This window comes from Oryctolagus cuniculus, chromosome 7 (assembly GCF_051225735.1).
Source record: "Oryctolagus cuniculus isolate XC-2025 breed Fujian yellow rabbit chromosome 7, ASM5122573v1, whole genome shotgun sequence".
Lineage (NCBI taxonomy): Eukaryota > Metazoa > Chordata > Mammalia > Lagomorpha > Leporidae > Oryctolagus > Oryctolagus cuniculus.
Genome location: NC_142873.1, coordinates 6,370,347 through 6,384,521, shown reverse-complemented (window position 1 = coordinate 6,384,521; position 14,175 = coordinate 6,370,347). Strand labels below are relative to the sequence as shown.

The window sequence follows — 14,175 nt, the reverse complement described above, 5'->3', positions numbered from 1 at the left end:
TGTGGCTCAGAGCAGTGACTTCTTTCCAGTGTGAACTTGGGCAACCTTGTTCTCCCCTCTCCTTTCTCTCTGATATCTGCAGTGGCTCAGGCACCCTCTAATCCCCTCCCTTTCCCACTTTTATGGAAAAAAGGGCTTAATTGCAATGGCAGTGGCCTCCTGACTTTCTGAGAGATGGGGGAGGGAACAAGAGTTCACCTGAGGTTAATTAAGTGATATATGCAACTGAAAGTCTGCCTTACCTAAGTGAGGACCCCATGTCAGAGGGAACTGAGGGCACTATTGTCCTTGCTCTTTGTACACTGTAATTACCTCAATCTAGGCCTAATTGGTGACATTGGATATCCCCTTCAGTGCAAAATACTAGATGCTTTTTACCAATTCAGAAATAGCCTTGAAAAGAGAAATATTCAGCCAAGCACATTGTTTGTCATTTAGTGATGATAAATTACTGGCTTTAAAGGAAATTGATTTGATTTGTTTCCCAAGACTGCCAGATCTATGATTTTTAAAAGGTTTACGTTTCCACTAAAATATTGGTGATTTCTCTCTTCTTTATTTTTCCTTCCTTCATGTCACCTCTGTTTCTTTTTGGAGTCTGCCCCACTTACAGAGCCATCTGATTCACCCATTCCACAGATATGTGTGGGGATCCACTCTTCTAAGTGCTGAAGGTAGCAGTGAGCCAAACAGACGGGGCTCTGCCCTCCAGGGGCGTGGGGTCTCACACTGACAGTGGCTCTGCTTATTCCTGCCTCCCTCTTCTTTCTAACCCGCGTCTCCTGAACCTTGATCCCTAGGAAAGCCGGACTTATCCTTTCCCAGCTTGGTGAGCTCAGCAGCTGGTGCAACGGACTTCTTCAGGAACCCAGGATAAGCCTGCGCCGCAGCTCCCTCAAGTACCTGGGCTGCCGCTACAGTGAGATCAAGCCCTACGGACTTGACTGGTCCGAGCTCAGCCGGGACCTCAGGAAGACCTGTGAGGAGCAGACCCTCAGCATCCCATACAATGACTATGGGGACAGCAAAGACATCTAGCACCGTGCAGCCAGGGAGTGGCTGCCAGAATGAAGCCAGAGAGCGGGGAGGGAGGCAGCTGGCTTGGTTTGTGGATTTTTAATATTTTTTAATGGAACATTAGCACCTCCATAAGCAACACCCAAAGCAAGGGAGACTGGCCCCTCGCGATTTTTTCAGTTTCCTGTTCTCCATCTGCATGAACGACACCTGCCAGCCAGTGCCTCCAGCAGTGCTTTTTCTTTAGAAGTTGAGTTTGAGGCTTGTTTTGCCAGTCATTTGTTTTCCTCATTGGTCTTTCTCCAAGAGGGTCATCAACATGCTCAAGAAGTTCTGTCTTGCTTCCCATGGAAGGTCTACCAGGTTGAGGCATCTGTGCCTCAATTTCTGAGTCCACTGCAGTTGGGGACACAGGTGAGGCCAGAAAGCTGTTAGCTCTGCCTTCAGGCATTCCTTAGGAAGCACCTTACTCTGGGAGCCCACACCCTGCTCACAAAGTTAGCAAGAAAATGAGGGAAGGTGGTGCCTGTCTGTGCTTCCTGTCTCTTCTCCCAGGCCTTCCCATTGCTATCTCCACACCTCAGAGGTGAACCCAGCTTCTGTGGTAGGCCCCCGGGAGCCACTTGGGTGTTTTAAGCCAGGACTGGGATTCAGTCTTCCTCTGACAGATCTCTATCATCTCCTTGGCACAACACCCCTCAGAGAGGCAAGGAGATGCCACTGCGAAATCTTCTGGAACAAGGTGTTTTTCAGAGACAACAAAATGCTCCTGGCAAGTGCACCTTCAGAGAAGTCTACCTGGGCAACTCAGACATCCACGTTCTAGAAAAGAAGTGGAGTTCATTGTTTTACAAAGCTCCTGTGCCTCCTTTGGATGAACTTCTCTGGAGCCGTAAGTCTAAGCGTCCGGATTCTCTTCACTCCCTGAACCTCATACGGATAAGGCTTGATTGACATGTGACCTGGTCCAGGAGGGGTCCAAACTTTCTTGTCAGTGTTTTAGTGAATTACAACTATTGTTGATGACATACATGGAACCACTGTCCCTTCTGCTCTTATATTTGCTTAACCATGTTTACCAGTTCTGCAAGTTATTCCTGTGATGAACATCAGCAGGACGAAGGTCACTGCCCATTGAGTTGCTGGGTGTAGGCAAGTGCCACTGACCGCAGTGAAGGGCTGATAGGGCATCTCCACCCTACTGCCCTGGTGTTGATGTGGGCACCAGCAGAAGCCTGGGTAACAGGAAGCTCAGTCTTTCCCGAACAGCCATTCAAGGCCATTTGGACCACAATGGCTTTTGTCGTCCACACCTGTGAGGCCCAAACACGTACATCAGCCACCTTGCCTTGTGCTGGGGTGGACACAGGAGGGAGATCTACAAGGAGAGGCAGGATCTGTAAGGCCAGTGTGAACTATGCTGAACTTTGCTAAATAGGAATAGTGGCAGGTAGGGTTGATGGGGTGTTTATTGTGAGCCAAGGCACTGCAGTAAGAACTTCACACATCAGTGAGTCCCCACAACAACCCCTTGCAGAAAATGCTGTTCTTATCTCATTTCAGCCATGAGGAACTGAGGAGACAGAGGTAATGTCTCTGGCCTCAGTTCTCTCCAGCGCTGTATGCCCCAGCATGGTTTGAGCCCAGGCTGTTGGACTTCAGAGCACAAGATCTTAACCGCCCTGCAATCCTCAATACCGCTGTCAGGATCTGCAGCGTGCGACTGTCTGAGTGCTAAGCTCCACAGGGACCTGCCCAGGGAGCTTTGCCTTTCCCTAGTATACAAGGCATGGGTGTGCCCGCTGTATGCCCACTGTGCCGTGGAGGGGAGGAGCCAAAGTGAGCCCTCACCCACGCAGCCTCCCCACTGGTGACAGGAATGAAGCCTGTGGTAGGACTGAAGGCACCAGTTCAGCTCACCCCCTTCCCTGTTTATTTCCAGAGAAACACTCAGAGCTTTATATCATGCTTTCTACAGAGATGTGCCTGCCACAGAGACTCCCCTCCTTCCAGAGCAAAATGCTGGCAGAAGACTGGGCTGTCTCAGTGCAGGACCCTCAGTTAAGGGGCAAGCGAGTGCTCTACCACTGCCGGAGAGGAAGCTGTCACAGGCCGATGGGGCAGGGCCTACAACACCTTGTTGCCACTGTTGCCTCCTTTCATTCACGTCATTGTGGGACGGTGGGGAGGCTGCCAGTGCCTTCCTGCCCCAGTGTGGTGAGCTGGGAGCTGACGGGCAAGCGGGAGGGGAAGGATGCACTGGGGTCATGCCCTGACCCCTTCCCTCTATTTTAGACGCCCTGCGCCCTGTCTTCCTCTCTCCTGGCTGTTCTCCACCCTCATGAGGCTGTCCATCACCCATGCACCCCCATCCCTATCCTTTGCTTTGCCTCTCTGTGACCCTCCTCTACTCCCTGCTGCCCACAGTTCTCGTTCTGATTTTGTTACCCTTCATGTCCCCTCACTGTGTGTGTGTGTGTGTGTGTGTGTAGGGCATGTACACACGCACACATGCACATCCAAACATACACATACCCCCCCAACCACACACACCCCTCCTGTGGCTGTGTCCAACTGACTTTCAAGTTACAGAGCTCAATATGAATTATCTAATGAGGGTAATCTCAGGATGGTGTTACAGCTAAGGGGAGGATTTCTGTCCCGGGAAGGCACCGTCAATCACATCCTGCTGACACTGCCCAAAGCTGGCTGGGAAGAACCCATCTTGGCTAGGAAAAAGGATGCTATGGGACCAGTATTAAACCTCAGATTTTCAAGCTGCCAAACCAGGTCTTAAGGGAGTGCCCACATCCACCCCCACTCTCCCAGCTCTGGCGGCCCCTTGAGACCTCTGGTGTTTCCTCTTGAATGTCCACGAACCTCTGTGTTAGCATTAGACCTTTAACCGCGCGTGCATCACTTTCCATGGAGTATGGTCCATTCATTGTTTTTAGTTAACCTCACTTCCTGATACTCAGATGTTCTATTAAAAAACTGAGTGCGAAGAAAACACCCACCTTATTACTGTAGAAGGAAGAAAGAATATAATGTGGCCATCTTCAGGTATAACAGTGTTGTTTAAGAGAGAATTATTGTGTGATTATTAAAAATTAAATAATCGACTAAATAATAAACAAAGCTGTTGGTAAATGTTGGGTGTGTGGATGTTATTTGTGTCATTCAACAATGAGTAATCTGGTTGGGTCTGCTGGGGAATTGCTAAGGCTGAAGAAGTTGTATCTTAAATGCCAAGTGTAGAGGCCAGTGGCCACATCCTGACTGCAGGAAAAAAGTAAAACTGTCTGTTCAAGCAAGCTATAAGTTTATTAGTGTGAAGTAAAAGGTCTTATCTTCTCTCTACCACTTGCGGCAATGATTAATCAATGACATGTGTACCTACTGTATCCCAGACATGGCATATGCTGTGGAGGATATGTGCTTGTTCTCTGAGCCTGAGCATGGTGTTTTATGTGGACATTTAGACACTGAACTATCATTGCAGGAGTGAGGAGAACTATGACAAAGAAGCACAGGGTGCGTTGCAAGTTGCTAGGATTTATCCTACGGACATGGAAGAGAAACATTGCAAAAGCTCCCCCGCCCCCCCTCGCCGACACATTCCTGTCTTGCATTCTGTGAAGGCATTTGGGATAGGCTGGCTGTTATGAAATACTTAATCTCTTTTTTTCTCTCCACAATGCAACTTCAGATGTTATCTTGGCTGTTGCCAAAATGTGATTCCCTTTAAATTCTTCAATAATCAAATGTTAAGTGTTTGGGCTTAATAGGCCCTCTTGAAAAGTTAGGATCAAAGTTGGACTTCCTGCCTAACAGGGATGATTAAAAGAAGTTGAAGACTGTGGTGGTTTTGAACCATGGTGCACATTCTTGGAACCCCTCCTCCCATCTAGAAATGTGCTCTCTTGTCTCTTTCCTTGAATCTGGGCAGGTTTGTGACTCTTTTTGGCCAACTGATGAAGATGGAATGACGATAGGTAACTTTCAAGACTGAGGCACAGAGGCAGGGGGGCCTTTGCATACTCCTCTGGAACTCTTGCTCTTGGAGCTCTGGGCCACCTCACAAGAAATCCAAGGCCACCATGCTGGGGCCACCCTGCTGGCAGGCCATGTGTGGGAACTCTTGTCCACAGTCCCAGCCAAGACAGCAGACATGAGAGGGAGACTGTCTTGGATGGTCATGAGGAGGTCCTCTGCCAGTTGCCTACCAACAAGCAACTTGCATCAGTGCTACGTGGGAAGGAAGATTCACTCTGCCCAGCCCCTCCTGAATCCCTGAGCCCCCCACCCCGGTTACATAACATGATAAAATAGTAACTGTTTTAAGCCACTGAGAGGGTCTTTTACATAAAGGGAGTCTGGGAGCCATCTCGTGCCAAAGCATCCACGTGGGCCCTACAGTGGGCATGAATTCACCATGGAAGGAGCAGAGGCCACATGCAGGCTGGGCTTCCTGTGCAGAATATCCACTTTACCAAAGGGTAGCAAAAATGAGGGCGAGACACTGGAGCCCTATAATGCTGACAGCATGAGCCTCAGAGCCTGGATGGAAACACTGCAGAAGGGGAGCCTTGTGGCCGGCGCCGTGGCTCACTAGGCTAATCCTCCGCCTTGCGGCGCCGGCACCCCGGGTTCTAGTCCCGGTCGGGGCACTGGATTCTGTCCCGGTTGCCCCTCTTCCAGGCCAGCTCTCTGCTGTGGCCAGGGAGTGCAGTGGAGGATGGCCCACGTGCTTGGGCCCTGCACCCCATGGGAGTCCAGGAGAAGCACCTGAGCACCTGGCTCCTGCCATCGGATCAGCGTGGTGCGCCGGCTGCAGCGCACCGGCTGCGGCAGCCATTGGAGGGTGAACCAATGGCAAAGGAAGACCTTTCTCTCTGTCTCTCTCTCTCTCTCACTGTCCACTCTGCCTGTCAAAAAAAAAAAAAAAAAAAAAAAAAAAAAAAAAAAGAAGGGGAGCCTTGTTCCAGGGCCAAGGAAAGAAAAGAGAAGGAAAAAGACAATTTGGGATGAGAAAGAAATGTTGCAAGGGATGGTTTTATTTTCAATTACTCTGTTTATCTGTCTTTGTGCATTTGGAACTTCTTGATGCATATGTACACACCCTGTACTTAATATGTACCAGGCACTTGTGCTAAGTACTTTAGCATAATATTCCTCAATCTTTACTGCATCGGAAATCAATTCTCTAACAAAAGAAGATGCAGAGTCTCAGAGGCTTTATATCACTTGCCCACCAGTCTACCAGTCTACCTCCACCACTAACAAGTTTGTTTCTTGTTCAGTTTCCTAGAAAGGGCAGAACTTGTTCTACTGAAATTTTTGCAGAGCACTGCCCAGTTGCCCTGCGTCAGGCAGAGAGAGAGAATGTGGTTGGTGCCTTGTAAAACCAGCACTTCCATCGGGACCAGGACTCAGGCTGAGCAGCTGGTTTTCACAAGCTTAGTGCATTGCCACTGGTTTGTTTGGCTTGGTTTGGGGTTCAGCTATTTTGTCTATTATGTGAGTGCGAAGTGGAGCCATGAAGTTGTGCGCTTAGCTCTGGACGCCCAGCACTGCCCTGTGCTGGCCTGTGCTCTGTTCTCTGTGTTATCTATGATTAATGGTAACACCCAACTTTGAGGACCAAGAGCTTTCAGGACAGCACAGCTTGACATCTGGACCAAGAACCCATCCCTGAGCTTGATATTATTTGAAAGGCGGAGGAGTCAGAAGCAGAGAGGCAGGAGAGGGAGAGGGACAGGGGAGGGGGCATGGAGGGAGAGGGAGAGTGTCTTCCACCTGCTGATTCACTCCCTAAAGGCTGGAGCTGTGCGGATCCGGATCCAGGAGCCAGGAGCTTCTTGTTCTTTTTCTTCCAGATCTCCCACTGCTTTCCCAGGCCACAGCAGAAAGCGGGATCAGAAGTGGAGCAGCCGGGACTGGACCCGGCATCCCATAAAGGTGCAGGTGGCGGCTTTACCCACTCCACAGCGCTGGCTGCAATGTCACGCCTCTTTATCCTCCTTCTATTCACTCCTATTTTATTGTCATTTTAAATGAATCAGTTAATGAGTAAGTAGTTTAGTTTCAGATGAAACCCCAATATTGTATAGAATAAAATAACAATTTCTCTTGACACGTGTGAGAGAGTCTAGGACTTGGCTCATGTCTGCACTATTCCAAAGAGAGGGAAAAAATAAACAACTTTGTTCTGGGACTTTGCAGTGTGTTCTGTAATTGGATTTATTCCGTTAGAGATGGACAGGTTTTGACATCGTGTTTCTTTACCCAAACAGCCTTTGTTAGACCTATCATATGCCTGCTCACATGGGGTACAAATTAGTGTAATTGGTTCCTTAGTACCTTGCCTTGCCGTATTCTGGACTTAATAAGTAGGAGCAACTTCTTTTGTTTTAAATGATTCAAATGCCAAGTGACCTCGAGGCTGTTATTGTCCAATGAGTCAGACAATGTTCTCTAACCTACCCGCGTAGAGATGAAAACACCCCACACCACACTCCCTTGATATGGTAGGACTTAACCACTCATGGGTAAGACTAAGGGTGGACAACCACACATGCCATTTGGTCCTATGGCCACTGTATACAGCATGGTATTACATATATAGTTTACCAGGCTGTTGACTCTTTGTTCTCAGATCCTAACTTCCTCTGCTCTGTTCTGTATCACATAGAGCTGACTCTTACGAATTACATTTCACAGACTCCCTTGTCAAAAGGCTTCCAGCATGGTGGGACGCTGGGAGGCGCCTGTGGGAGATTGGACGAAGCCAGACACTTCCCCCTCTCTCTGACACGGGTTTCTGCCTCCTCTGAGTGTCCCTCCAAGCATGCCCTCAGAGTTGCTATCTTAGGGTTGTCTCCCGATTCCCTAGGTGCTCTGTGTTAGATTCCCACTATTACCAAGGCTTTTTCATGGATGCCCATTTTACACTTACTCTGGATTTATTTAAGATGTGTTCTGTTCTCCCGACTGAGTCACACTTCAAACACAGCACTGTTACATATCATCTGAGGGAGTTTGTGACTCTTTAGGGGCTGAGTGACAATCTGGAATTTTGATACCAAGAGTAAATACATTTCCATGAACTTGGGTTGATGGCAGGGATGGTAAGTAGGCTTCCACTTAAGTGCAAATTTGATCAAGTTGAAACAGCTGCCTGGACAAGTGGCTTGCATAGCATCTAAGAATGGGTCTGTGCCTGGCCAGAGAGAGTGGGCGTGGACATGAGGAATACAGGATATGTGTCAGGCATTTGTCAATCCCGATTTTTAGGAACAGAACAGGCATAGAACACTTGAAATCAATACTATCCAGGAAAATATATTACAAAAGTATATAATTCCTGTTGCACATAACATATACAAATATGGTTATTGGTTCATTGCTAATTGAAATGAAACAAAGGAACAAAATGCATTTTTCATATATTCTGCTCTCACTTTTTTTTTTTTTTTTTTACAGGCAGAGTGGACAGTGAGAGAGAGAGACAGAGAGAAAGGTCTTCCTTTGGCATTGGTTCACCCTCCAATGGCCGCCGCGGCCGGCGTGCTGCGGCCTGCGCACCGCGCTGATCCGAAGGCAGGAGCCAGGTGCTTCTCCTGGTCTCCCATGGGGTGCAGGGCCCAAGCACTTGGGCCATCCTCCACTGCACTCCCTGGCCACAGCAGAGAGCTGGCCTGGAAGAGGGGCAACCGGGACAGAATCCAGCGCCCCGACCGGGACTAGAACCCGGGGTGCCGGCGCCGCAGGCGGAGGATTAGTCTAGTGAGCCGCGGCGCCGGCCTCTGCTCTCACTCTTACATGACCAGTTTCCTAGTATTGTTCTTATATGTTCTGAACTGTAACTAATTTCTAAATCCATTTTAGGAAGGTAGTTTTTTTTTTTTTTTTTTTTGACAGGCAGAGTGGACAGTGAGAGAGAGAGAGACAGAGAAAGGTCTTCCTTTTGCCGTTGGTTCACCCTCCAATGGCCGCCGCGGCCAGCGCGCTGCGGCCGGCGCACCGCGCTGATCCGATGGCAGGAGCCAGGAGCCAGGTGCTTTTCCTGGTCTCCCATGGGGTGCAGGGCCCAAGCACTTGGGCCATCCTCCACTGCACTCCCTGGCCACAGCAGAGGGCTGGCCTGGAAGAGGGGCAACCAGGACAGACTCCGGCGCCCCGACCGGGACTAGAACCCGGTGTGCCGGCGCCGCTAGGCGGAGGATTAGCCTAGTGAGCCGCGGCGCCGGCCGGAAGGTAGTCTTAATAATGTTACCTTGCAGGGCTGGCGCTGTAGTATAGCAGGTGAAGCTGCTGCCTGCAGTGCCAGCATCCCATATGGGCACTGGTTCAAGTCCCGGCTGCTACACTTCCGATCTGGCTCTCCGCTATGTCCTGGGAGGACAGTGGAGGATGGCCCAAGTCCTTGGGCCCCTGCACCCACATCGGGGACCCAGAGTAAGCTCATGGTTCCTGGCTTCGGATCCACACAGCTCTGGCCATTGTGAGCAGTTGGGGAGTGAACCAGAGGATGGAGGACCCCTCTCTCTCTCCCTCTCTCTCACTGCCCCTCCTTCTCTCTGTGTAACTCTGCCTTTCAAATAAATAAACAAATAAATCTTAAAAAAATATTACCTTGCAAGGCCAGCACTGTGGCATAGTGGGTTAAATTGCCACCTGCAATGCAGGAATCCTATATACACTGGTTAAAGTCCTGGCTGCCCCACTTCCAATTCAGCTCTTTGCTAATGTACCTGACAAGGCAGCAGAGGATTGCCCAACTGCTTGAGGCCCTGTACCCATGAGGGACATCTGGATGAAGCTCCTGGCTCCTGGCTTGCACCAGCCCAGCCCTGAACATTGTAGCTATGTGGAAAGTGAACCAGTGGATGAGATTCTTTCTCTCCCCCCGTCTCTCTGTGTGTGTCTGTATGTGTGTAACCCTGCCTTTCAAATAAATAGACCTTTTTTTTTTTGGCAAAATAATGTTACTTTGCTATCTTAGGTGTCATAAAACAAAAGACTTCAGTCTCCATGTGTTTTCTCCATGTGAACAATGTGTCAAACTCCAGTCAAGATTTCAACAGAGAGAATTTAATACAGGAAACTGCTTAAAAGATGTTAGAGAGAAAGCGATTTATACTATGATGTATAAATGTATGCTATGAGGTATAAATTGTGATGGTAGGAGGGACCAGCATTGTGGCATGACAGATAAAACTGCTGCCTGCAATGTTGGTGTCCCATATGGGTGCCAGTTCATGTCCTAGCTGCTCCACTTCTGGTCCAGCTCCCTGACAATGCCTGAGAAAAGCAGCGGCCCAAGTGTTTGGGCCCCTGCCACCATATGGGATACTCAGGAGAAGCTCCTGGCTTTTGGCTTTGGACTGGGCCAGCCTTGGCCATTACAGCCATCTGGGGGACTGAACCGGCAGCTGGAAGATCTCTCTCCCTCTCTCTCTCTCTCTCTTTCTCTCTCTGTGTGTGTGTGTGTAACTCTTTCAAGCGAATAAATCTTTTAAAAATACAGATTGTGATGCTAGGAAGCAGTTACCACTCCTACAGCTGGGAACAAAGGCAGGAAGCTGGTTCACCAGCAACTAGATGCTCTCAAGGAGGTGAGACCACGTTCCTTGTTCTGGAATGTCTTTGAGGCATACTGAGACCAGTTCTTCAAGTGCACAAAGATGCCCTTGGCATTGGTGGGATGATGCTGACATGAAGCTTAAACTCACAGGAAGGAACAGCCCCACTCCTTTCTTGCTTCAGTCTCCCTCTCTTGACAAAAACGGAACTGACTGGCAAATAGGATCCAAAATTTGCAGTGCTCCAAAGCAGCACCACAAAGCAGAGCACAAAAGAACAGATGTGAGCCAAGACACAGGGCTTGAGCGGCCTGAGACTGGATGAGATAACACTTTTGTAGGCATTCAGGACAATGTTTAGAACATTTCTTGCAACTGTTCAACCATATTGGTGACAATGAAACGGGAGTACTCGCTTCACCACTGTTATCCTTCCCCGGTTGCTTTCTCTTGAGAAATGGTTGGGTTACAAGAATACACTTTCTGAATTCACATTATGCAATTTTTTAACATGCCGAGGATCCTTGGCCAGCATTATGGCAGTGGGTTGGTCCAGAGCCTGCAATGTCAGCATCCCGTACGTGCTCTGATTCAAATCTTGGCTGCTCTACTTCCTATCCAGCTCCCTGCGGCTGTGCCTGGGAAAGCAGCACAAGATGACCCAAGTGCTTGGGCTCCTGGGATACCCAAGTGGAAGTCCTGCCTCCTGGGTTTCTACCTGACCCACGCCTTGTCATTGCAGCCATTTAGGTAGCAAACCAGTGGATGGAAGGTTCTCTCTCTCTCTCTCTCAAATAAATAAATGAAATCTTTTTAGAAGCTTTTATAAAAAAAAGTATGTGTTAAAGAGCCTTTCGAGCTTTTAAAATTTAACTTCCTCTAAGAGATTTTACTGTTTTACATGAAATGTCTTTTGCTGGTGGAGAGTCCATTGTGTTGAACAGCAACTAACATCTGTTGATTGCTTATAATGTGCCTGACGCCGTGTTGGCACTTCTACCTGGCTTATCTCGTCTCATTCTCCCTGTGAAGAGCCCTGTGAACAGATGATTACCATTATGCACATTTTTATAAATGACTAACTCGACATTATAAGCAACTTGTTCAAGGTGATACAGCTACTACGTGTGGGAGCGCCCCACCACGCTGCAAGGCTGACGTGGAACCCACTTAAATCACCTTTGTTCCAGCGGGGAAGCTGAGCTATTGGCAAAATTCGTTTGAGCGAGTGTTGTGCTTGCTTGGTTTCATTTGGGAGGGGCAGGGATCATGTGGTTCTTGCATGTCTGGTAAGCAAGACATGGTGATCTTCGTATTTCTAAATCTCACTGCTTCATCCAGGTCATTTGCATAGTGTCTGTTCCCCCTACAGAGAAGGCATAACAATGAAGCCGGGCCTATGGGCTTTCATGGTCTCTAGTGATGTGACTACTGGCCTACATAGAAGAACTCCAGAACTCCCATCTCTGGTCTCACTGAGTTTTGGTCTATCCTGGGTCAAGGTGTAACTGTCATCCTCTAGCCTGGCCTCATTCTCAGATATGCCATCCCAGCCAACCAAATGTCTGTAGAGTCACAGAACAGCCGCATTCCAACATACTCGTCTTGATCTGTTGTGTCCATACCTTGGGAGCTCCTGACCAAGATCAGCCCTCTGCACTTCATACCTCTAGACTTCCCAGACCATCTCAGTCCTGAGTGTCTCACAGGGAAAACTGTGTTGATTCTCTTCCTGTGGCCTGTGTCCCTTGGCAAGTAAGAAGGGATTGGAGAAGGCCCACAAGAGAGGTGTTGGTGATGGAGCTGACTAGAGTGAGGTACGGAGAAGAAACATAAGGAATGGGCACTTGGTTGCCATGGAAAACCAGCAAACAGTCAAAGGAGAGGGTGTGGCCTGGGACTTAATGAAGTGCCACTGGGTTTGAGCAGCAATGGAATGTTTGAGTGTAGCTGCATTCCTTCCCACAGAGCCAGGGCCAGGCCACTAGTGGGAATGGCCCACACCTCTCAGGAATGCTTAGGATGAAGACAGGATTGGAAAATACAAGCAGGCCTCCCAGGTGTAGGTTTTCCTACCACCAGCCACAGAATGGGGGCCTCCCAGAATAAATTTGGAAAACTCCTCAAAGAGCCAAAAGACTTGATCTACACATTATTTTTTTTTTCTCCCACAACTCTGAGTCTGACATTCCTCAGGGTATGAGGAGGCTCTTTGAAAGCCCGTCCCTGTGGGAGTTCCCATCTGTCTTTTCCTTTGCCTGTGCCCTGCTCCAAGGTGGCATTCCCACCATGGGGATGGACCTGGAGCTCACAGTCCTAATAGTTGGAACAAACGTAAGGCATGTGTTAGCAGTGGGAATGTGGATGGAAGAGGCTGAGCTGGAAAGAAGCTGGAGCCAGGAAAGACAAGGCCACATTTACAGGGAAGGCTGGAGGCTGGCCTGACACAGGGAGCTAGTTCAGTGAAAAGCCCGAGGTCAGTGCAGAGTCAGGTCAGAAGATCAATGGCTACCGGAGACACTGACCAGTCAGGAGATTCCTAGAAAGCCTGATAAGAATGCAACCATGAGGTAAACTCCTGGCCAGGCTACCTCCAATGAGGGACACCCGGAGCTGCCCCGAAGGCCTGGAAAACAGCACCAGCATCTGACCTGCCTTCACTTCCAGGTCTTGCCACCTAATCTCATTTCTCCAGACTCCATTCTTTTCTGTCCTATCTTATCTTACTATGAGCCTTAATTAGCTCAGAGAAGACTCTTGTCTAATATGTAGCATGAATGGAGACTAGAGACAAAATGGCAAGATTTGGAGTACATCTGAAATACTAATAAGGTATAATGGCTCATCATTGAGAATGAAGGAAGAGAATTCATTAATAAATATTTATTGACAAATATGAGTTACCAATAGATATTTGTTGGGCTCTTGCTACATTGTGGGAAAGGAACTCACATGGAACACCTCATGTGCCAAGTGCTTTCAAGGGTTTCTGGTACTACCCATTTGAAGGTACAAACTGGCAAATTTAAACTTATCCCTCTCTTTGCCTATGTGCCTAGAAAGACTGTTAGCTGCCCAAGATCCCCCTGAGCTGGGATTCCTAGTGAGGTCTCGATTCTGAAGTCTGTACTCTTTGAATGAGGATATGTGAATACAAAAGCGCTTAGAACGTCTACCAAATATCACATTAAGAAAGTCAGACCTGAAATATACAAATGCCTTGGGAACCCGGAGTGCAAGAGATTTGAAAATAAACCTGACCACCATGTGGAGGTGTGAGGTTGTGTCCTGCCCAAGGCTGCCTTGTCCAATTGGTGATGTGTCCAGTAATCCAGCCCACACTACCTGAGTTTTCAAGCCAAGGTTGCAACACTGGCTTGCTTTTACCCAGAGGAAAGGATACTTTTCCTAGCTCTCCCAAAAAAAGCATCAAATGGTCATGTGGAGCTCTGGGTTCACCTGCCTTAAAGGAGTTTAACAGTTGAATAGTGGGGAAAGACAAGAATACATCTAACAACAGAAAACTTGTAGAAATGTTGGTTATCCAAGGAGAGGACAACAGGGACCATGG

General features: G+C 48.6%; 1 protein-coding gene across 4 annotated transcripts in view; it reads left to right on the top strand.

The window, feature by feature from the left end:
* ASTN1 (astrotactin 1) overlaps positions 1-4,167 on the top strand; it is a 340,316-nt gene extending 336,149 nt beyond the window's left edge. For all 4 annotated transcript variants that reach the window (XM_070077167.2, XM_070077166.2, XM_051858230.3 and 1 more), the window contains one exon: positions 801-4,167. In XM_070077167.2, coding sequence (XP_069933268.1) covers positions 801-1,038 — 238 coding nt within the window. In that variant the 3' untranslated portion in view covers positions 1,039-4,167. The remainder of the gene's footprint in view (positions 1-800) is intronic.
* Positions 4,168-14,175: the final 10,008 nt, after the last annotated feature.